The sequence below is a fragment of the Apostichopus japonicus genome, chromosome 22 (genome assembly GCF_037975245.1).
Source record: "Apostichopus japonicus isolate 1M-3 chromosome 22, ASM3797524v1, whole genome shotgun sequence".
In the NCBI taxonomy this organism is placed as follows: domain Eukaryota; kingdom Metazoa; phylum Echinodermata; class Holothuroidea; order Aspidochirotida; family Stichopodidae; genus Apostichopus; species Apostichopus japonicus.
Window position 1 is genome coordinate 10,242,475 of NC_092582.1, and position 23,471 is coordinate 10,265,945.

Below are 23,471 nucleotides of genomic sequence, written 5' to 3' on the forward strand. Positions count from 1 at the left end.
TATGGTGAGAATTTTTCGGGCACCTGTACTGAAAGAAAAATACATTGCAATGATGTAGCTAAAGAAAATGAATAGTTAAAAATTATCTCCTTGGTAATTAAAATATAGTTCTACGCTTGGCCGACTAATTCGCCAATACTAATGTAAAAGAGAGTTTTGACATAATTGGACCTCCATGCTTTCTCTCCATCTACATAGGAAAATTCGTTGTTTATATGAGCATCCCGCGGTACAGGGCCGAATTTAGACATGTGGAGGCCCGTGGGCAACCTTCAGTGGTGGAGGCCCCCCCCCCCTCCAGTGATCGCCGTCCTGGGGGAGGTGTGTAAGGGGAGGGGTATTGGATTTTTTCCAATAATTAAGGGTTCTTGGATGCGAAATGGTGCAGTATTTTGTGATTTCTGAAGTAAATTTTGTGATTTCTGAAGAATTTTCATTACGGTATGTAGGCCTGTTTGCCAGCAAAATTGTCAGTACAAGTAAAAAGGTTGCTACAACCTCTCTCACTCTCAGTACGAACGAGCAATCATGATCAATCATATAAACATGGATATAATACTTACAGTACGTATATTTACAGACCAGGCAGTTTTCGAGACTTGACCCTTGCAAAATCTTGGATCAATTTGTCGAAGTCAGTCTCTCTGAGAATGTCATATTCAATACTCATCAAGTACGCAAAAAGACAGTTTTTGAGGCTGTTTTGCCTGGAACGCCATTTTCATGCTCACTGATATGATATCAGGCGCGGCGGAACGGGGAAATTATTGAAGGGGGGGGGGGCTAATGTGTGGAGACTATCAGAGCCATATATACAGGCTCTGGAGACTATCTAAGCGGAGCGCCACCATCAGTTGGCGCGGAGCGTACAAGAAAATTTTGGGTTTTTCAAACCCCCAGATGGCCGGAAACGGCACTTCCCGAGTGTTTTGTGCTGCGAATACCTAGCCCTAAAATATGGGTCTCAAGCCTGCAATTTCTCAGATTGCACGTAAAAATCTGTAAAAACATTGTAATTTGTATATTCGATGATGTTTTAAGAGAGTAGCTATTACTCGTAGTGTACTCGCAAAGAGGTTTTTGAGTGTAGTAAATTACTACTTGCAATTAAATGCAATAATTAAATAAATGTCATAAGAAAAAACAGAAAGCATTTCTTAATGTCAACAAATGGGTAATTCCAAAACATGTGCAGTTGCCAACAAATTTCTATAAATCCAAGCACTGTCACGAATGCATGCACCCTATACAGTACAGGTGAAATGCTAATATTGTGTTTTTATTCGTTTAATAATTGATTGCGTTTAAACAAAGAGCCATGTTCCACGCCTTGCGTGTACTCATCGGACGCATCGAACAGATCGACAAGTATGCATTGAAAAATGGGCAGATGCACGTTTCGGAGCCTTGGTAAATATTGGGGGGGGGGGGGGGCTTATCATGCATTTGCCCCCTCAACTTTTTCAAGCCCCCCCCCCCCCCTCCCCCGGTTCCGCCGCCACTGGATATGATGTGATATCTGCTGTTCGCTTTACAAATTAAGTGTAGCGCCACCACAAGTTGGCGCGAAGCGTACAAGAAATTTTTGCCCGAAAGTGCCACCCAGATCGCTGGAAATGACACTTCCCATGCCTTGTAAGTTACATCTAAGCATTTTCTATTTTGAATTTACTAGCGATATCATAAAAAAAAAAATATGCTCGGGGGGGGGGGGCGGTCGCCCCATTCCCGAAATGCGTCATGTTCCCCGACGACTCGGTCGAGTTCGAGACCAGCCACAGTTGGTTTAATAGCACAATTGTTTAAGGCGTCTATACACACACACACGCGTTATGATAGACCATATATAGTATATATATTTATAGATACATTAGTGAGAGAGGAAAAATGGAAACGTCAAAAATGGAGTTGTCGGTGTAAGGGTGAGGCGCACGCCCCTTCCGAAATCCTCGATCCGTCACTGGCTACCCGGCCATGTGTATATAATAGGGTTCAGCGCTGTAATGATGTCACTGTTCCTCTTTCTCTTCCCGGTACATGTCTTGGCGTTTATCTTTTACTCCCTCCTTTTCTCCTTTTTCTCTCCTTCTTTTTCTTTTCCCTTCCTTCCTCTCCTCCTCCTCTTTTTTCCTTTTTTCCTTTTTTCCCCTTCTTTTTTCCTTTTTCTTCTCTTTTTTTTTCTCTCCTCTTTTTCTTACCCGGGGGGCGCGCGCCCCCAACGCCCCCCCTGGATACGCGCCTGGGTATAGACTTTCTCCTTGGCAATGATATTTCTGGTGGCGGACTGCACAATTCCCCCATGTATTTACCCAACATCAGTCCACTAAGGAAACAATAGGGTTGTCGACAGAATACCCTGGTAATTTTCCAGCTTGTGTAACAACTCGTTCTATGGCCCGTAAAGCACCTTATGTGAATGATGTTAAGGTTCAAACAGGTAATGATTGTGTCCAACTGGCAGGAACAATTTTTGAAAACCTTACTGATGTATCTCGAGAAAATCAAATTGAGAAACCAGCTAAAAATGCTGATGTGGTCAAACCATTCGTTTTAGATCGATGTTTAAATATTGATCAATATTTAAATATTGGCATTGGTTTGTTAGTCGGTCGGGTGAATGGTATTTGTGATGAACCCCTCACCCCAAGATAGACCCTGGGCACGAAAACTTAACCAGGTAATAGATCCACACTCAGAAAATAATCCCCTTACATGGAGAGTGTGATCTGACGACATTACGTCAAATGTTTATCACGAACTACCAAACTCCTGATGCCCTCTCAACCCGTCTGCTAACACATACTGTGACTGTGTGATCATCGTCTCAACGTGTATCACAAGTCGTTGTAGAACGGGAACAGATACTTTTTTAACAAAAGTCACCAGGAAAGAACCTGGACACGAAAAACTAAACAACGAACCGACTGATCCGTTCTTAACGCCAGTCCCCTTGCATCAAGACTGTGATCATCGTCCAGTGTGTATGATATTAGCCAAAAGGCCAATAAACCTGCGTAGGTATCTGACATAGTTTTTTCTTTTCCTTTGCTAAAAAACCTCGCATGATGTCGTCGTGGGACCGCTTGAAGTAAAACTCAAAGTTTTGTTTCAAGTTTTACTAGTGACACATTCTTAATTTAGGTAACGATAGCAGCATTCGATCGAGTTAAACTTGAACCAAATTTAGAAGAGCATTTTGCAAAATTTTTCTCTAATCCTTTCGTACTTTTGTGATATTGTGTGTGTGTGTGTGTTTTTTTTTTCGGTTAAACATATTCTGAACAAGTCTGAAGCCCAGAGCAATATCATTGGGTAACCAAGTAGCTTTTTTGTATATAACCTGTTGGATTATTTGCATTCCTGGCGAACCATTGGGACAAACAAGTGTGTAAAAATAAGTAGGCAAAATTGGCTGAGCTCGCATTTGGTAAAGCAGGGTAGGTGTCTGGCATTCTCAACTAAGTTACCTACACTAACTAAAAATTGTCACCAAAATACAGGCCACTCAACAGGAATCCACAGACAAAATTCCAGCGCCGCGTTTGATCATTTACCCATAGGCGTAGGAAGCACGGGGCTGCAGACCCCCCCCCCCCCCCAATCAGATTTTTTTTGTGAAAATTCGGGCAATATGCTGATAATTTTTCGGGCACTTACCGAAAGAAAAATACTTTGCAATGTGTTTTTCAATTGTTAAACTTATATTAGTATTACCATTATTATTGTAACAACTTCCCCAATAATTCTAACCAATATGGAAGGGTAATAACACAGCAAATGATTGTATGTTATTGGCATGCGATGTAATAACAGATGCATGCCTGTATAATATGCACATTATGATGTTGAACGCGTGCGAAGCCCGCGAAAAAGTTGTGGCTATATTTTTCGGGTAAGTCGAAACAGCACCCCCCCCCCCCAAATCAAATTAAATTGTGCGCCTATGCATTTACCTTATGTCTTCCATTTCCAATATCCAGTTAGAAAGTTATACAGCAATGGAAAGTGTCCCTTAAAATAGCCAAAACAATATATATTCCAAAGCTATCACTTGACGGTATCACAACATCCATTTTAATCACTTTGGGTTACATTGATAAAAACATCAAATGAGACAGATAAGATACTTTATTGTAAATTTTATATATATATATATATATATATATATATATATACATATATATATATACATATACATATACATATATATATATATATATATATATATATATATATATATATATATATATATATATATATATATATATATATATATATATATATATATATATATATATATATATATATATATATATATATATATATATATATAGTTTCAAGAGTTTTGCGTAATATCCTGATGCAAATCTTAGTCAATAATAATAAAAGCGATGATAATAATATGTTCATGAAAATGACGTGTAACACTAAGTAATGCAAATGTTATATTAAAATGTGTGAACAAAGGGTGATAATCATCCAAGTTGGAATTAGCTACATTTACGAGAATATTTATTAATACATACATTTGAGCGTAATATATTTTGCACATTTCTCTCGATCCAAGGATCGACAGCTGAAAGTTGAGTCACTGTCAGAGACTGAAGATGACTTCAATTTGAAATAAAACCGTTAATCCAACTGTCTTCAGTTTAAATTTTTGGATTTAAAAGAGTTTTTTCCAGACCAGTACCATCCCACGCTTGAATCTTACGTTGGTAATACCGTAGAGAAATGGATTTATCGCGGAATTTAACCAAATCATATCTAAACAGATATGAAGGACAAACTCCGGTACGTTTATAACATCAGAATGGTAAAGACCAGATATGACGTAATAAGGGCACCAACAAATCACGTAGACAATAACCAATGTGGTTAGCGCCTTGACTGCCTTACGGCTTTTGTGCAGCTGAATACCCCGATTTCTATTTACTGGGTTTTTTTTGCAGTCCCGAATCTTTTTAAAGATTTTTTCACTTGAATCGCTGTTTTCCTTGGTCGTATCTTCTTGGTCGCTAACCACGTCTGCTCCCTGGTTATCGTATTTTGCCTCAATGAATTCCGTTTTGCTTTCTATGTCTTTCTTCGGATCTGTTTCAGCGTCTTCGTAGACAACTATGGGATGACGGTGATCACTATTGAGAGACGTTTCCCGGCTATGTTGTTCAGTATCTGTTTTGTGCCCGACATTATTTTTCGGTGAGTCTCCTGTTCCCGTGTCATCTCTAACTTTGTACCTATGGCCAGTCGAAGTTGGGTTAAATATCCCATTGCGTGCTCTTTGTGTCAGTTTGAAGCATACGCAACCATTTATTGTCGCCAAAAATATGAAAAATAACAGAAAATCACTGGGAACGTAAATACTGGAGTTTTTCACAGATGAGTAGACATCGTCTGAACAAAATGAAGGTGAAATATTAACATTGGTCATGGAACTCTCGACGTTCTCAACAGTAGTTGGGTTAAGCGTCGTGAAGTTCGCCTCTTGATCGATAAATGGATCGATAAATTCTAGGTCAGGACTAAAATGTGATGATGTATTACCTGTTAGTTCTTCAAGTACAATATCTATGTAAAACTTCGCAACTGTCGTCCCAAATGAGTAAATAACACTGAACGTCCACACAATGGCGATAGTGATCAAGATTTTATTCTTGGTAACATTAATGGTGTACTTAATGGCGTCCCTTACGAGAAGGTACCGATCGAAACTAATCGCGATAACAATTAAGGTGGAGACATAAATCAAAGTGGTTCCTCCAGCCAACCAAACAATGCAAGCTGTTTCACCAAGCGGCCAATTTCCTTCTTCAGTAGGGTACAAAAGCGACCAAAATGACTTTCCAAATTTGATCGTCAGAACGAAGCAACCGCCTAAAAGATCCGCTATAGCAAGATGCAAAATGAAATAATTAGATACCTTTTGTCGTATCTTTCTGTCTACATAAAACGCCGATATTACCAGCGAGTTCCCACCAATCGTTACGATAGCTAAACAACCATAGATTACTACGTATAAGATATCGACGTCAACGCTTTCCGAGCTTTCCGATTCCATTTTAAGTTGTCAATGGTGATATGTTGGTTAAAATAAGACTACTAAACCGACAATTTAAAAACCCAAACACTTTTAAAGAGCTATTTTATGAGATAAGCGTATACAAATCACATGAAGCTGATACACATTCACATTAAGTTGTGTTTTGTTTTAGAAAACCACATATTTAAATAACTCAAATGCTTATACAATCATTCTGTTTCTCCCTTACATGCGTGGATAACTTTGATTAACAAGCTTAACTAACAACAGACCATGCGCAGAGAGTCATCGGTAGTTTTAATAACCTGGCCAGGCTTTTATGATTAAGAAACCATTCATTAACGCTTTTAAGAGGTTTCATTTATATTTGAACAAATTTGCGTGTACGAATATCAGTCGAGATTTTCGATCCAATCTGCGAGACCGTGCTCACTTTATTGCCATTTTAGACTATAGGCGGTCGTTTTTTTTTTTAATTGTAAATGTCAACTTTATATTGACTTAAGACGTTTTTAAGTCTTACGCATGAAGCTAGGCTACCGTATAAGGTTATAAAACACGAGAGGGCAAAAGATAATAAGTTATTTCAGGCACTGATGTAGGGGTGTGTCCAGTTTAATTTTGAGAAAGGTAGGATGAAAGAAAACACAAACCAAATCATCATTATTGGTCTATTTGATAGAGATAACTGTCATGAACAACTTCACAACTTTAAACAAAAACGTTATTTCCATTTGGACGATTCACAGATTTAATAATGTCTTCACACACGAGGGTGAAGACTTGCAAGTCTAAATATGACATCATCGAGCCACTGTTGCTTTACGTTTATATATCGGGGTTTTTTCTATAATGGAAATGAGTTTTTATTCGTTGCTCTTTTTTATGTTTGTGAAATTTGTACTATGAGGTTTCATTGAAATTCCTTTAATATAGTTATATGTTAGTAGCCTATTTGTTATATTTATTATTATAATTATTTTTTTGCAATGTTCTGCTACATGAAAATGCGAATACATTACATGGGTCATTAGCTTCACTAGTCCAGCTTTATATTATGTAATCATGAAGTTTTGTCTTTTAATTACCGCTTAGTTTTGTGCTAACTCTATTTTGAAAAGTAACTTGACGACGAAATGTTAATGGATCGAAACGATTTCATTACCCACAGATTAAACTAAAAGTTTCGAGAAAATAATCATTTGCAAGTAGCCTACTGAAATTGATCAATTGCAAGTGTATATCTTGAGGTCAAATGCTTGAAAGGTTCGGCAAACTTAAAGCCAAGCAAAATAGCTGCTTCATTATAAAGGAGACGGCAAACCGGATCATAATAGTTAGTCTAATTGACGGTAATGCTGGGTGTGAACCTCACCCCCCCCCCCCCCTCCCGATTGCAAAAACTTTAAAATGATCAGGTTTAATGTATTTCCCATTCAGAAAAATAAAGCATCGTTTCAAAGACAAGAGGAAGACTTGAGCAAGTCTCAATATGATATCATGCATTGAGCTATTATTAATTTGTAACAGTTTGTCTTGCTTTACTGAAATGTTTAGCTTGTTTTGATATATGTTTGTTTTTAAATATGGATTGCCGATGCCCTTTCTAAATCTTGAATATATAACTATTACTTAAAAGTGGTATTATTTTCATTACCAACCCCGTCCCCGAGTACATTCACCTCCAAAACATGCTGCGCTGGAAAGCGAAGAACGGAACGTGAGGGATCAATACACCTTTATGTCCCATGCATGATACAACTTTTTAAATCATGACATCTCTCTAACTGAGCATAATGTATCGTATTTATTGACAGTTTGCTTCTTCTTTGGCTTTAGACTCAACGATTCGATGTACTTCAAGTTCTTTCATCTCGCTCTTCGTCCTGTTTTCGACCATCCAATGATTGAACCACTGCGATTTTATCACACAGCATACGCATGCGCATATGTACCACACCATGTTTACTAATGGTCTGTCCATGACGTAACTCTGACACTGCTACGATGATAGGAACAAACAAGTGAAATCAATGCTATTTAATTATTTTCAGATTCCTTGCCTCATTGAAAATTCGAATAACGTCAGCTTGCAGTTTTCAAGGAAATTATGAAAACAGCACGATTTCTGAACAAAAGGACAGATTTAACGAAGATATTGATAAGTGCACCCTGTTTGTTTGATTTGAAATGCTTCAGTTTCAAACACAATGACGTCGATTAAAAGAACTACTTAGAGTTTGCTAATATGCTTCATGTTAAGTGATAACGATTTCCAAAATTGAAAAGAAAATCAATCAAAAGGCATAGACTGATGTGTTGTCTTTTATATTTTCACCCGTGGTGGGGGGGGGGCTGGAAGTTTATTCACTGTTCTGGATTTTTCAACTCATTGCGATTTCAATATATATATATATATATATATATATATATATATATATATATATATATATATATATATATATATATATATAAATATATAGAATTAGGTAAGTGATTGGAAGTAAAACTGAAGAAGAGCTAGTTTTGCTCGAAAGCTCTGCAAAAACCAATCATTGGCTGTTTTACTTCCAATCACTTACCTAATTCAATTATTGATAGCTCACTCGAGATCCAGCCTTTCTCTAAATGCAGCATAGTTGTTTAACAGTTTTTCCGTTATATATATATATATATATATATATATATATATATGCCATAATTCCACTAAAGGTTTTGTAATTCCTGTTATATCATTTATTTAGTCATTTACTAGCCTAGGCTACAATGTATAAATAAAACACCCTACCATAACAAAGTATATATACTTTTTTTACATCTTCTTGTTGTTACATGTTATTATTTCTCACGATTACGGTCTATTAGAGAGATTCTTTCAACTCATTTACTTTACCTGTCTCTTCGGTTTCAATAAGTCTTGCATAAATAATCTCCACCTTGAAATAAAGAAAACTATAAAAACAATGTTTGGCCAAACGTCAAAGTAAATTTTCCACACGTTTGGACATCGACCACTGAAAATATAATATTTTAAAGTAATAGTGACGTTTATAACCCAAAATTTAATTTTTAACATGGTCAGTGAAATGATAATTTCAATTTTTTTATCGTTCATTAAACTATGTAAGGCAGAGCTTATGTTCATATCGCACGTTTCGTTTCGTTTCTTTTCTTTTTAAATGATCTCTTCTTCGAAATTCATAATATTGTCATATATAGTAGGCTACTAACAGTAAAGTATCTAGACGTAGGCCCCTGTACTACTTAAAACTATGTTATTGTCGAAAGTAATATCAGCTCCTGTTATATCTAATTTCAAATACAGTATTCGAATTCAAGTTATCATGGGCTAGTCCAACAAGTTTTCCCTACAATTTAAACTTTAAATTTAAAGTCAGCATTTTATGGACGTGAGCAATTGCCAGTGAGTTACGAAACGTGTAATATAACTTTAAAATATTGCGTTTATAACTGATGTATTTGTGTAATTTACCAAGTAGTTTAGGATGGACGGTTGCATAGCAACCGTGTTATTTGTTTCCTATTAAATCAATAATGACGATTCTACGTGACGCAATTCTCTATATATATGAGCTAATATGGAAATGATGGCAATATGCACGTGTTCGTTTTGTGATGTTTTTTTTCAGAAAAGGAGGGGGGGGGGGGGGAGAACTGTTTTAAAGAAAAACAGCTTAACTGTAACATTTATGTGGGCATGACTTGATGCTTAACTCAAGAACATCACTTAGTACTGAGCTGGTAAGAGGCATTGTGCACCGTAAAAGAACTCTCTACATACGCAAAAATAAAATGTATATGGTTTGAGCCTCGCTAAAAATGAATATTTCAGAAGTTCAATCAACATATAATTGGTACAGTAAGAAGTATGTATTAAAGATTAACTATTATTGGCCTCAACTATGGTAGTATGTAGTCAATTTATGGCCACTGATGCTCCAAAACATAATAATTTGTTGATACTCTAAAAATTATCTTTGTCCTCACTGAGACATTTAAAAGCACCTAATTACAACTAATTGCCAGTATATATGTTGGAAACAAGCCTCTTCACTCACCAGTAAACAGTATGTTTCGTGCGCTGCCCTTGGAAGGTCTTATAAGTGGTTTATGATTGCCTCAAATTTTCCTCAGGTTTTTGCACCTAATGTAGCCTACTTCATTCATGCTCTTAAAAATTCACCCCCCCCCCCCCAAGAAAAAAAGCAAACAATTTCCTGTTTCGAAAAAGATGATCTCCTATCAGCTGTTACGCCACTTTCCGTTCTTGAAGCAATTAAGCGGATTTGGTAAAGATACTTAATAGAGTAGTCTATGTCACCTTAAGAAAAGCATCAATATTGATCTGAGATAGCTGTCATGAGCAACTTCTCCAAAAAAAGAGCTGTATTATTCCATTTGCATGAGTGAAGACTTGTAGACCAGGCTATGAATGAGCTATAGGGACGTATATCACGTGGAAGGAGGATTTATCTCGTGTGGTTTCTCTACACCAGAATTTCAGAAAGGAGTAAGAATATCTTGGGTAAAAAGCCCAAATCATGAACGCCCCCCGAAACGCCCCCCGGGGGTCTCTTTCTTGGGGGGTCCATTTTTTAAGGAAGAAAACAGAGGTTACATTTACACACAATTAGGATAAAATGTGGTTTTTCTAGACCATAATTTCATAAGGAATGATAATATTTTGGGTTAAAAGCCCAAATCCTGAACGCAACCCCGAAATGTTTTTTTTTCGGGGAGGGGGTCCATTTTTTAAGGAAAAAATACCATAAGTTACATTTACACACAGAAGGAGGATTTATCTCATGTGGTTTCTCTACAACAGAATTTCAGAAAGGAGTAAGGATATCTTGGGTAAAAAGCCCAAATCCTGAACGCCCCGAAAACGGGGTCTCTTTCTTGGGGGGGGGGGGTCCATTTTTTAAGGTAAAAATACCATAAGTTACATTTACCCACAGATAAGATAAAACAAGCTCTAATTAACCTCAAAATTTAAACCCAGTTAGTTAATTAAGCCTTATATATTGGATGTGTTAACACTGTGGTGGTGGGAGATATTGCACTGGGGGAGCATTATGACATTTTATGCCACGGATTTTGAACCGTTAGAGATATGAACTTGATTCTTTCATGACTTTTCCCCACGTCTTGCGCATTTTTGACACCACTTTTGTCCATATATACTGTAGGACCCCTGAAGGGTGATATGTACCAATTTGTGATGACGTCAAAGAAATGTTTCAATTTTTACAATGACTTGTGTACAAAAACGTTAGTTTGATTAGGACAAAAATACCCTAATTTGGGACAAATTTTAAAGTCTGTTTGCCTCGAAGTAGCCTACATAACAATTATGCTTACACAAATAAGATAAAACAAATTCTTATTAACCTCAAAATTTAAACCCAGTTAGTTAATTAAGCCTTATATATTGGATGTGGTTACACTGTGGTGGGGGAGGGGGGGTCTCAATTAGGACCCCCTATTTAACCCTAACTGCACTGGGGAGCATTATGACATTTTTGCCGCGGATTTTGAACCATTTGAGATATGAACTAGACTTTTTTTAATGACTTTTCCCCACGTCTTGCGCACATTTTGACATATGGGATCCCTGAAGGGTGAGTTATGTACCAATTTGTGATGACGTCACGGAAATGTTTTACAATTTTTTCATTGACTTGTGTACAAAAACGTTAGTTTAAATAGGATACAAATACTCTAACTTGGGACAAATTTAAAAGTCTGTTTGCCTTGAAGTACATAACAATTGCTTACTTAATCTTCTAATTCGCTATCATCACTGTCGCCTAGCAAGTCGTCACAATCATTATATATAGAAACAGTTCTTGCACATCGTCAGGCATTAACCTTCTCGGGCCATCTCAGCTCTAGTGATTCTGTCCATCCATTGTCAACAATGTTTCCAGCTTCATAACTACTAATTACGATCGCTGAGCTCCATTCTCTAGCAATGAAGTTTGATCTAAGAATGTTAAATAACCTTATGATGATAATGGTCATGGTCAAACTGTTATCATATTCCACCTTGAAAATATGAAATGAAATACAAAGAAATAGGTTCCAGATCCTAGTGGCAATATGACATCACAGATAATTTGCAAGTGATAAGGACTTCTAAACTATAGGATACCTCCGAAACCCAGCAAAAAATTTCACAAAAATATCAGTCACATAAGCTCGATACAGTGGTTGCATGTGCTTGTGAGGCAGTTACCTTTTACATAGCAAGTGCATGCATGCATTGCAACGAAACTCTTCTAAAAACACTTCATGCCACACAAGTATCTTAACAACATATCTTTGGAGAGTGTAGCCTATGTAATGATCAATCCGGTGGAGTGCACAGGACTTCAAATCTAAGAGTCGTGATTAATTGTCCCATTGCTCTTGTACAACAAGTTGGGATTTCGTTTCATTGCGATGGTAAAATTTTGAAGTTTGCAAAAGTGCGTAATCTGTACCCTGTAATAACGTTCTAACGTCCAAGATACGGCAGACGAGGTACACTGTACAGTACAATCTAGGCCTAGACCTAATTTCGTGGAACCGTTACCAATGGAATGACAGTTAGATGGCCCTGGTTCCAGCTTGACTGAGAATCTATATACATTATTTTCCAAGACAGTGCTTACATTACAAGTTCAGCTAGGCCTACAGTTGAATCCTTGTGACTGTGAAATCTTCTCATGTGCTCTTGTTTTCAAAACTGATAAGACTAGCAAGAAAATGTGCGTGTGCTTACTAATACTAAGCATCGTAATTGTTCGTACCATTAGGCATTACCTCAATGTTTATTAGCCTATCCAATGATCAAATACTTTAGCCTATATCAACCAGTCAATATGACCCAGGCCTCCGCCCATGAATTAGGCCTGGACCTAACTAAAGAACTTTGTACAATTTATCAGTGATACGCAAAGGCTGGTTGAATTTATCGTGGTAGAACTGTGGTTAAAGAGACATGAAAAATGATGAAGTAGGTCTAGGCTTAGACGAAAGTTTATTAGGCCTTAACCTGAAAATTTCTCCGGTGAATATGGAGTATTTTACTGCAGCCTGTAACGTAGCATTGAACGTTAGGCCTAGTATTTAATGCTTGAAAGTACTAACTTGTAACATTGTTGTCAAATAAGAACCAAACGTACATGACTTAGGCCCTATGAAAGGCCTTAACCTTCATAGGCCTACAGTAGTTAGGGTGCGCGGTGAGCTTGTGCTTCGGGCTATACGTACGACAGATCCAGATTTTGCCAATTTTTATGTTGGGTAGGATGCAGTAGAGGAAACTCAGCCAGGTTCCTGTTTGACAGATGGCTTTGTGTGGCATATCACAACTAAGCTTGCCTGTGTACCTGGACAAGGACATTACCCTTATACATTATCAAACACTAGTCTGAGCTATGCTATGTAAGCATAAGCCTGTAACTTTAATTCCTACTTAATTAGGGGAGAAATAAACTAAACTTTACTGGAGCTACAAGTTCATGCATAGATCGTATCTGATGGTAATGTACTTCAGTAAAACTCAGCTCAATATTTTGGAGCATATTATGCCCTCCACCGTAAAGCAACCGTTATTGACCACTTCAGCTTCTTCTAACTTTTTCTACAGTACCGTACAGTACAGTAACTGCTTGCTAATACTGCTAAGCACCTTACTGTAAATCAATTATCCATTGTGCTATGTTCTCCATTTTCAGAACTCGCATCAGTATGAGGAATGTACATGAGAGCACGGAAGCAATCCAGTGAATGTGGTACCGCCAGTCACTACTGTCCTTGACCAAGCATTAGTAAGCAAGGATTTTAAAGCTTCCTTAATTTGCAATACTGTGGAGGAAGAGAGACTGTAGACACAACTTAAATTATTGCCTTTCTGTGCATAAAATTCTCTTTGGCAGAAATGTCCAATCCAGTACCTCAAATCATCTTTTAGATTTCATGTTTGAAATCCATTGCTATAACTAGCACTAGACAGCCATTTTCATGACTGTTTCATGGTTTAATCAAGAATTTATGAGGACTCAAATTGAGCACTTTGTGAGAAGGGCACGATCATATTGGCAAAAGTGGGCGTGGCATCTCAACTTTGAATAGCTGTAACAAGCACAAGGCCGAGGACTCAAATTTTGCAGACCTTTCTAACTCACTATAATGTCTACTACTGTCTGACTATTTGAGGTCATTAGAGAAAAAAATTCTGAGAGCCTACACAATATAAATATGTAAAGCATGGATTTATTTCATGCTACCTTTTGATAGGCTTAGAGTTAGGAATATATTACATGGATCAACTTTGGTTCATTGTTGTCAATTTGTCAACAGAGGTCAAGTAGAAAAATGTGGCAATAATACACTAAAACCCTTTTGGCGTGCTTTGTGATTTTCTCATAGATCCACTCTGCCAGACGACAACCAAACTTCAAGTTCAGATAGGGTCGACTCCATCTCTGCCACTATGATCTGGGGTAAGTGTTTAGACTTGCAGTAACTTGACTTACCGGTTTTTAATTCCACAAACGAAGTCCATCCAAATGTTCATTCTGAGGTTTGGAATAAAACATTTAAAAGAGCCTGATTTTTGTGTAATTCTTCTGATTATCATGAAACCTCTCGATTGTCTGCCTCCTTTTAATGCATGTTGCTCTTGGGTTGACAGTAAATCTTGTCAACATGAATAAATTATTCCATTTTTTAATTGTGCAATTGGTGCAAAAGAAGTTGAAACCTTGGGCTAATTGCAACAGCTGGAAGGTGTTTTTTCTTCCTGCTGGATATGGAGCCAGTTTGGTCTATAAAATGTTTGGAATAATTTGTTTTCTAAAATAAGATATGAGGCAAGAATCATTTTATTGCAAAAACAAGCCAAACTTGATGGAAGTTGCTGACTAGATTTGATACTTTGCAAGCAGATAGTGTTTTGGACAAGAACACTTACAGTACATGATGGAATTTCTGTGTAATACTGATATATTGATATGCCCTTGAGGGCTTCTCCCACTTTCATGGTCACTTTAACAGCATCGTAAAAATATCAGCGATATTATTATTATTATTATTATGTTAAACACACAGTCTGTACACACACACAGACAATATGGAATTCTTTTCATTCTTGGGCAGTACTAGTTTGTAGTTTGTCTGTAACAACTTGATTGCTCAGCTATTAATAACCTCACTGAAGATGTTCCGGCTTTGTTGTTTCCCCATCTCACTTTTACAACAGGGATGACGTTGCACCCTGGAGAGGAGTGGACCAGGGAGATCCGCATCAAAGAACACCTTACCCTAGCAGCGCTAGAATGCAGACCGTGGAAATATAACGGTGAGCATCCTCAGGATTCACACGTGCAAAATAAATCATCAGTTTAATATGTCTGTCCCTGCCAGGAATCTAATAGCTCTCTGAAAAATGTGCATACTTGGCGGTCAATTATTTGGAGTCACAATTGGCATGCACACACTTATGCAAATTATTTGAACAATGTTCATGTATGCTCGCTGAACGCATCTTGCGTTGGGTTGTAGCTCTGACTTGTTGTTCACAACCAATTGGCTCTGCTTAATTATCAAGTTATTATTTATTAATTATGTCAGACCACAAATTTAGTATATAATATTCTAACTATGAGCTTTTTATGCATAATTTCTTCAATCCTGGTACAAAATGAATTCCTCATGTAATCTGTTACCTACCTGTGCATGTACCTAGGTAATATATATTTGATGTACATACTGCCTTGATAGCTCTGGGCAATTTTAATAACCGATGCAGAACATGACACAGTCCCTTTAATTGAGATGGATGCAGTACATCTGAAATTCACAGCGTCAGTCTCTAAGGAGATACAAGTACTGATTCTTGTATCATAAAAATATGAAGATATAAATGTCTTCATTCTTGACATGGGACACCATCACAACAGCTTGGAAGACAATAGTTGATTAACTTGGCAAAATAAAAAGGCATTGGATGCTACCAATAAAACTCAAGAAGGGTGCAGACAGACTAATATGGGATTATAGATGTCTTCATTCTTGACATGGGCCACAAACACAACAGTTTAGAAGAGGAAAGTTGATAAGCTTGGCAAATCAAAAAGGCACTGGACACATTGATGATTTGGATCTGTATATAGATATCATCAGCTTTAGATTTCACTTTTGTGAAAAGCATAGCAGCAGATTTGGTAGCAACTATACTTCAAGTGGGACTGTCATACTTTTGTGTCAGATGCATACGTAGTGGTAATGTCATGAAATAACCCATTATAGAATGCACAGTGATATGTATATCCAATGCCATACTAGGTTGTCAAAACTACATTTACTAGATCTATTGAAATAAATAAATTCAACAAGAGAATGCAACTTTTAGGTCCTTTGAAGGTAAACATTCTTCTAACATGGTGAAATATGTATATTTCCATCATTTAAGATGAGCAATGACATCATTGTGATGACATTTTCATATTATGAAATCATCTAGATCATAAAGTTTTAAGGAAAACAAAAAACCGCTTATCAGTGAATAATTGTACTAGAAATCAGTACGATAGTAATTATTTCAGTGTCTGTTTACATTGTTATTTTTGTTTTTGGTCTTTTCTTTTCATATGAAGGTGAACCAAACCCAGCTGCGTGTTTATTGCTTAAGATTGACAATAATGATCATGTTATCTGTACATTGGAGAAAGGCTCAACACCCCAACAGAACTTAGACCTTGTCCTTCAACAGAGGGAGACTGTTACATTCACGGTAGAAGGAACAGGTCTGTGAAACCCATAATTGATCATTGCGTAAATGTTAGTACTGCTAAACTGGTGCAAAACTGTTGTACCTGGCCATCTTTAAATATCGACGATGTATTTTCTCCTTTTTCTAAAGAGTACTCCTGCTTTTAAGTGACTTTACAAAGATATTGTGGCACAGCATTTATTGTTTGTTTACATATAACGTGTTAGTGAAAGTTGTGAGCTGTGGGAGGCATTTTCGGCCGGGAGACAAATTTTCTGGGGTCAGCATGGCTCTCAAAGCCCTCTTAATGAATGCCCACAAAATCTTACAATATCAGAGCAATGAGCATATCATTTAAATAAACATACTGTAGACTGCAACATTGAATTCCACTGCATGGTCAACCCAAATGGAAATAAACAATTGAAATATGTATATTTTTGGAGTTTAATTGTAGACAGGGCTATAAAGATATTTCAGTATAAAAGTGGACGATGCTGATGATTGAGAACTTTCTCATCTTTCATTTCAAATCAAATTTAATATTTCTATTTTTGTCATGCAAGAAGGTACTTCCTTAAGTACTACGACTCAATGAATCGGGTAGCCCTGTACAATAGAAGTTCAATAATTTCAATTCTCCATCTCGTGCTACATTAAATGCTACAGGACACAGCTGCATCTAACAAGCCTCTTTGAAATTGCTGTTCAAGATGAAAGTGAAAATGAGAATCTGTTAAACTGTTGTTACTTCTGAAAGTATGATCGAAATAGGTAAGCCAAGGAAATGACCATCTTGTTTGTTCTTTAGGGATAGTGTACATCACTGGCTACAGCTCGGGTGACAGTGTTAACCTATGTGAAGAAACATCAATGCTCGGTAAGTATTCCGGATTTGATTTCAAGGAAGAAATCTGACATGGAGTGTCATCTTACTGTACTTTCTTCAAAGCAGCTGGTTGGGTTTGCAGAGTAATATCTTCTGCTATCAAATATGCTTGAATAGAAACTGCTCTGTGTGTTGGTTTGTTGTAAATAGTGATACAAGTTGTACAAGAGATATAAACATCTAAAAAACACTACTGTAACTTTCCCAAAGAAATTTCAACGTTTAGCCAAGACCACCTTGTATATCATGTAGCGAATTCGAAGATAGAATCTAGCTATCATACAGGATAATTGAAGAACACAGACTCCCATTTTCCTGAGACAATTGACCTTCTACTTGGTTAACTGGTGACTCAATTGTAAATAGACAGTCACTCTTCACTTTTTTCAACAGTTCAAACAAACCCACTGGTGCAGCAAGAAGTTGCAGGCGATTCTTTATCAGGGTATGACGATGAACATGAAGGTATTTTACGCTTGATAACTCTGCCCCTTTAAAGGTCATCAGTGGTGCTGACAAATTTGCTAAAAATTTTCGAAATGATTTCCCTTAAACTCCTGACCCTCCATATTGCTCTCATTGAGTCAGCGATTGTTTCACAATTTTTCTAGCATATATGAATGCTATCCTTGGTGACCATTACTAGTGCTTAAATAGAACTATCTGCTGCTAAACCTTCAATACTGCTAAAATATGGTCCAACTCTCCCATCGTGATAGCTTGTTCTATTGCTAAGATAGAAATCTCAAGTTTTTTTTCCCCTTCATTTTATTTGGATAAGAACATTACTTGTTCAATAATTTGTGATGACATACATGGACAATGCTGGTATTACTTTCCTTGTTTTTTTCTTTACTGGTGCAATTAGGACCCTTCTAGAATTGAAACAACCTCAATTAAAGCAGCTTTTTGCGTTTTGTTGCCGGTTTCCCACCCTTTTGACATGTCCATTGTATTTTTTACATGTATTCATCACAAAATAGTAAACTAAGATATTAGCCAAGTTTTTCTCCTGCCAAGTGCATGAATTAGCAAGTAATTAAGGACTTCTGCTGATAACGAGTAGAGTGTCTTCCGACAAATTGATCATTTAAAATTAATGGCATGCAGTTCCCCAAATCCACTAGTTTGAATACGACCAATCAGTGAATAGCTAACATGTTAAAATAGGAGCCGTTGCTTAAACGAGATTCATTCACGGCAATACCAAACACTTGCGCCGGTCTCACAGCCATACACAATGTACACAAATAAAGCATGGTGTTGTAGTACATATAGGTGTACTGGGTTGCTTATGACGCCGGCAAAGTGAAAATGATTGTCCTCATTATTCAATGACGTTCATAAAATTTAAATGTTCATATTATGGGCGGGGTTTTTGCGATCCTAATGGACAATATCTTTGACAAAAACAGAAGCCTGAATATTATTAAAGTCTATCAAACTGTGCATGAAATATTGTGTCCATTTTGTGTAATTTGCTCCTGGAGCATTTTTTTTAATTTGATAAAGGGCTTAACAAATGCATATTATTATCATGAAATGAAGTGCAAATACAGTAGGTGAAATATCATTGCTGATGAATAATGGGACCATGGTAAGTAATCATAGTTTAGCTCTCCTTGCAAATATCTTGCTTCAGGTTGGTCCATGTGCTTCTCAGACGTTAATGAATAACTATTTCTTGTCGTGTTGTTGAATGCCACCTTTACAGAGCTTATTTATTTAAAATATATGAAAGTTTTGGCTCATTTTTACTTCAAACGAAATTTTCCAGTACAGTTGAGTTTGGCTTCTCAAGATATCAGAAGCAATTAAGAGCCGGCTCAGATGGTATTCTATATGGCTTTATCAAAATTTTGCAACATTATTTATATTTTCTGTTTTGGTCGATTTATCAATTACCATTTTTATTTTCCCCTTCAACAGTGTCATCTGATACGGATTATTATAGCAAAGAAGGAAATTCAAACAAGATTCAAGAGATCAAAAATGAGGTAGTTATTTCAAGTGACTTTCATGAAGGGGATGAGGAGGAGTGGGAGGAGGAGGAAGACCATCAGCTTGGCCATGTGCATGATATAGACAATCTGTCTCCATCCCTCAAAACTCTGAACAGTCCCCCTAAAGGAACAGATATTGAGAATGAGACAGAAATAACTCCCAGAGTGGATATCTCATCTCGTGAGAGACAAGTTTTAACTGCTTATGAAAGCGCTTCCTTGAGACTAGCTGAACACTGCCCAACTGCTGGTAATATTTCTTCAAACAGCTCTGTCAATAGAATTCCAGAAAGCTCGAGTCTTGTGTACGGTATAAAAGATCATACGTCGATGAGTGTTGCCACGGAGACAAACTCTCAGCAAACTTTACACAAAGATGAGGATTATGAAGCATTGATAGATAATACATTGGAAGTAAATGTTCATCCAAAACCTGACCAAAATCATCATAAGAAGAAAAAGATCACCTGGCGTAAGTATTTTTTTTTTCACTCACATCTGTTTACTTCTAATTTATTATGCCAAACTTGACAGAGCTATAAAGCTCTGAATAAAGCTGCATATTTGAAATTGTTTAATTAGTAAAGTTCTCCTGTAAGGCAAATATAGATGTTACTGTAGCTGGTTGGGCTAAACATATGTCATCTTCCATCATGCAAAAAACATGTTAGCAAGTTGTAAGTTAACAGCATGATTGACAAAGTAATTATATATTAAACTACTCACACATGTCTTTTCATTTTTCATAACAAGCATCAGTTGTTTATATGTTTCTGAAGTACTATTACAATGCCACGTTCCCACCACTACAGCCTACTTTTAGTAAATTAATCATTGCTGATTTTTTCATGATTTTTCACAATATAAATAAAAACTTTTGAAGCTAATTGTCAGCTTTCTGCTGCTGTAGTTTGGTAAACAAAATTTTTTCTTTTCATTTTTTTTTTTCAACAGTAGGTGAGCATATTATAAAGTCATCTCCAGCCAGCATATCTTACCCCGTCTTTGCAAAGTCATTCCAAAACAGGAGAACTTTAAAGAAAAAGGAGAAAGTACATAGTCAACATTTAAAAGATGGCAAATACAAAAGACTAATTTCATACTGTCGAGGTTTACCACATCACCAAGGAATGCATGAGAATTACCAGACAGATTTTAGACCCTTCAAATGTCAGTATTGTGGTAAATCTTTCCTGAGGAAAGCCTGCGTCAGGGTCCACGAGCGGATACACACCGGAGAGAAACCGTTCAAGTGCAGATACTGTAGTAAAACATTCAATCAGAAGGCGCACGTTCAATCACATGAGATTGTTCACACGGGAGATAAAAATTTCAAGTGTCAATTCTGCGACAAAGCGTTTGCACATTTATCGACTGCTAGAAGGCATGAACGGATACACACAAGGGCATAGTGTATTTTCCTGCCCTACGCTAATGGGGCACATGTCCAACCAGAACATATATGCCTAAGCAGTCGGGTCCAATCATATTAGATACACTGTCCAAACAATTTTCAGTCCCGCTTGGTCTAATGAGGTTGATCTGCCCTATATCTTCACGATTTCACATTTGGTTTGGCCTGTGTGTACATGCCACTTCAAAGCATCAAGATCCTTAAAGGCCAGATAGTTTCACAATTTATGCTTCAAAATATAATTATACTTCATTGATTCCTCACAATAGATCCAAGCATATCTATCTGGAGATTTGATCTTGTGGTCAGCAGGGACACAAATCATGTAATTAACTGTCAGCTGCCAGAGTGGGAGATAAGAGGGGTATTGATGTCACCTGTCTTGGTTAACGTTTGCCCCAGATTTCCTAGGGGCCAAATTTCACTATGGGATCATCAATTGTGACAGAGTCTATCATGGATTTTGCACTCTGTCATAGTCAAAACAGTATTACAAGGTGAAGAACCAAATTTCATTGTGCACATGTTACTTTGGTTGCTATGTAGCATTGACATGTGGTTTCGTAATCAGAATTTATAGGAGAGCATAGCCTAATTTGAAGTAATTTCTCACTACTAACTATGTGAAAACCTTACTTGTTCCCCACATATTTGCATTCGTTTGATTTATTGCCACATGTTGTCACAGATCTCTGAGTTGACCTGTGTTCTTGGGTTTCCAGACTTTTTCACAGTACAAACCTGTGGTAATGTATGTGATGAGTTGGAAACGGGTAAATTCTGTGTCTAAATCAGTTTCACCCCCAGTCCCCGGTGTTTCAAGACATAATCACAGGTTCCCACATGTGAATTGGAAACTCTGACGCAGGTTTTGTTTTTTGTAAGGATATCTTATTTTGTGTGCTCTCTCTTCAAAGTATGTGTGTTCTTTCAGAGCATCTTCCTATCATTATTGTATCCTTTGTGGACAAAAATATGTCGAAGAGCCTTTGATCAGGGCAGTTGGGTACTTTGACTTTATATCAAGTGCACCATTGGGTAACTCTAACTCCTCCATTTCAAAAAGAAGATAGTTCTATATCATGAAGGGCTCTTTGCATTTCAAAAGAAACACTAAAAATGTTGTATTGCATGTAAAGTGATAATTCACATTGTCCTTTGTAAAATTGTCTGGCATAGAAAAATTAAAAAGTTTTATTGGATAATTATTATAATATAATATAATATTGTTGTCTTTGTTTTTATAAATGTGGTTTTGTGTTAAAAGAATATGACTACACCTCATAAAATGTATAGTGTTTCTGAAGCTGCTTTGGTGCCATTTGGCTTTACTCATCTTCGTTTTCTCAAAACCACAAAAATGGGTATAAGGGTCACTGCTTTGTCGGAAGCATATCTTGTTTATTTCCCGAATATGTGATTGCAGTTAGACCTTTCTTTAAATAGATCACAAGTTGCAAATATGGAAACAAAAAGTACAAGTCAAGTAAGATAGAGAAGACATCCCAATATAACAAACATCCCTGTGTTTATATTGGAATGTTTTCTAATGATAATTTAAATCTTGTTGGAAAGATGAACATTTTCATAACCTAGAGTGTTCAGTATTGCCCACATTTGTGCTAAAGTTACAATATGGCCACTCTTGCTGAAATTTCTACAACCTTTATCATTGCCACCCTCAAAACAATGTGAAGAATCCTTGATGTCTGCATAATCAGGAGAGTCAGAAATGTAGCTTTATAAACATTACGATCTTCCCTGCCTATAGCTAATACCACCGAGTCCCCTGTTTTTGGCCCAAAACAGGGAAATTGAATATCTACCTGAGTTGGTAATGCTAGCCATATTGAATGCTCCTCTGCACAAATTCATGAATAAATTGAACACACAGTGTATTATTTCAGTGGTCAAGCCAAACTTGTCCTCACACAAAGGAAAGTAGTGCTTGCCATTAGAGCACTTGTGTTTACAATCATACAGGTAACTGGTCAATTAATTTGGTACCCTCAAGGATGAATCTGCAGTGTTTAGGGTAGTGTATCCTATCAAGTAACAAATTATTAATGCTCCAGTGAATTTGAGGTCTGTTTTTCTATAAGCAGGCTTGACCAGCATGAAAGCAACTATTTTAGAATGCATAAATTTGAGACCTGTGTCGATGAGACCTGTATTGATGAGTCCTGTATCATGTGGTCTGCCTCATTCCCCCTCAACACTTCTGCTCTACTAATGTGTATCTATCCTTCCTGGGTATACCAAATATGCAACTGAATACAGTTGCAACAATCTGTACTATTAGGTACTTGGTCTAGAATCAGTCCCTACTCGAGAATTTT

General features: G+C 36.9%; 2 protein-coding genes across 4 annotated transcripts; one reads left to right on the forward strand and one right to left on the reverse strand.

Moving 5' to 3' along the window:
* Nucleotides 1-4,342: 4,342 nt before the first annotated feature.
* Nucleotides 4,343-6,346, reverse strand: LOC139963945 (muscarinic acetylcholine receptor M2-like). Its single transcript, XM_071965186.1, has one exon. It carries the CDS (start codon nt 6,059-6,061, stop codon nt 4,667-4,669), a length of 1,395 nt encoding a protein of 464 aa, XP_071821287.1. The 5' UTR covers nt 6,062-6,346; the 3' UTR covers nt 4,343-4,666.
* A 5,891-nt stretch (nt 6,347-12,237) lies between these two features.
* Nucleotides 12,238-22,356, forward strand: LOC139963489 (uncharacterized). 3 transcript variants are annotated; one of them, XM_071964305.1, is made up of 9 exons: nt 12,238-12,511; nt 13,789-13,881; nt 14,483-14,556; nt 15,315-15,413; nt 16,711-16,860; nt 17,638-17,706; nt 18,109-18,180; nt 19,645-20,190; nt 20,676-22,356. In XM_071964305.1, the coding sequence occupies exons 3-9, from the start codon at nt 14,547-14,549 to the stop codon at nt 21,128-21,130; spliced, it is 1,401 nt and encodes a 466-aa protein (XP_071820406.1). In that variant the 5' UTR covers nt 12,238-12,511; nt 13,789-13,881; nt 14,483-14,546; the 3' UTR covers nt 21,131-22,356. The 3 variants fall into 3 exon arrangements, with proteins under 3 accessions (XP_071820406.1, XP_071820405.1, XP_071820404.1); XM_071964304.1 differs by having other exon boundaries at nt 12,244-12,534; nt 20,673-22,356; XM_071964303.1 differs by having other exon boundaries at nt 12,245-12,511; nt 20,673-22,356.
* Nucleotides 22,357-23,471: the final 1,115 nt, after the last annotated feature.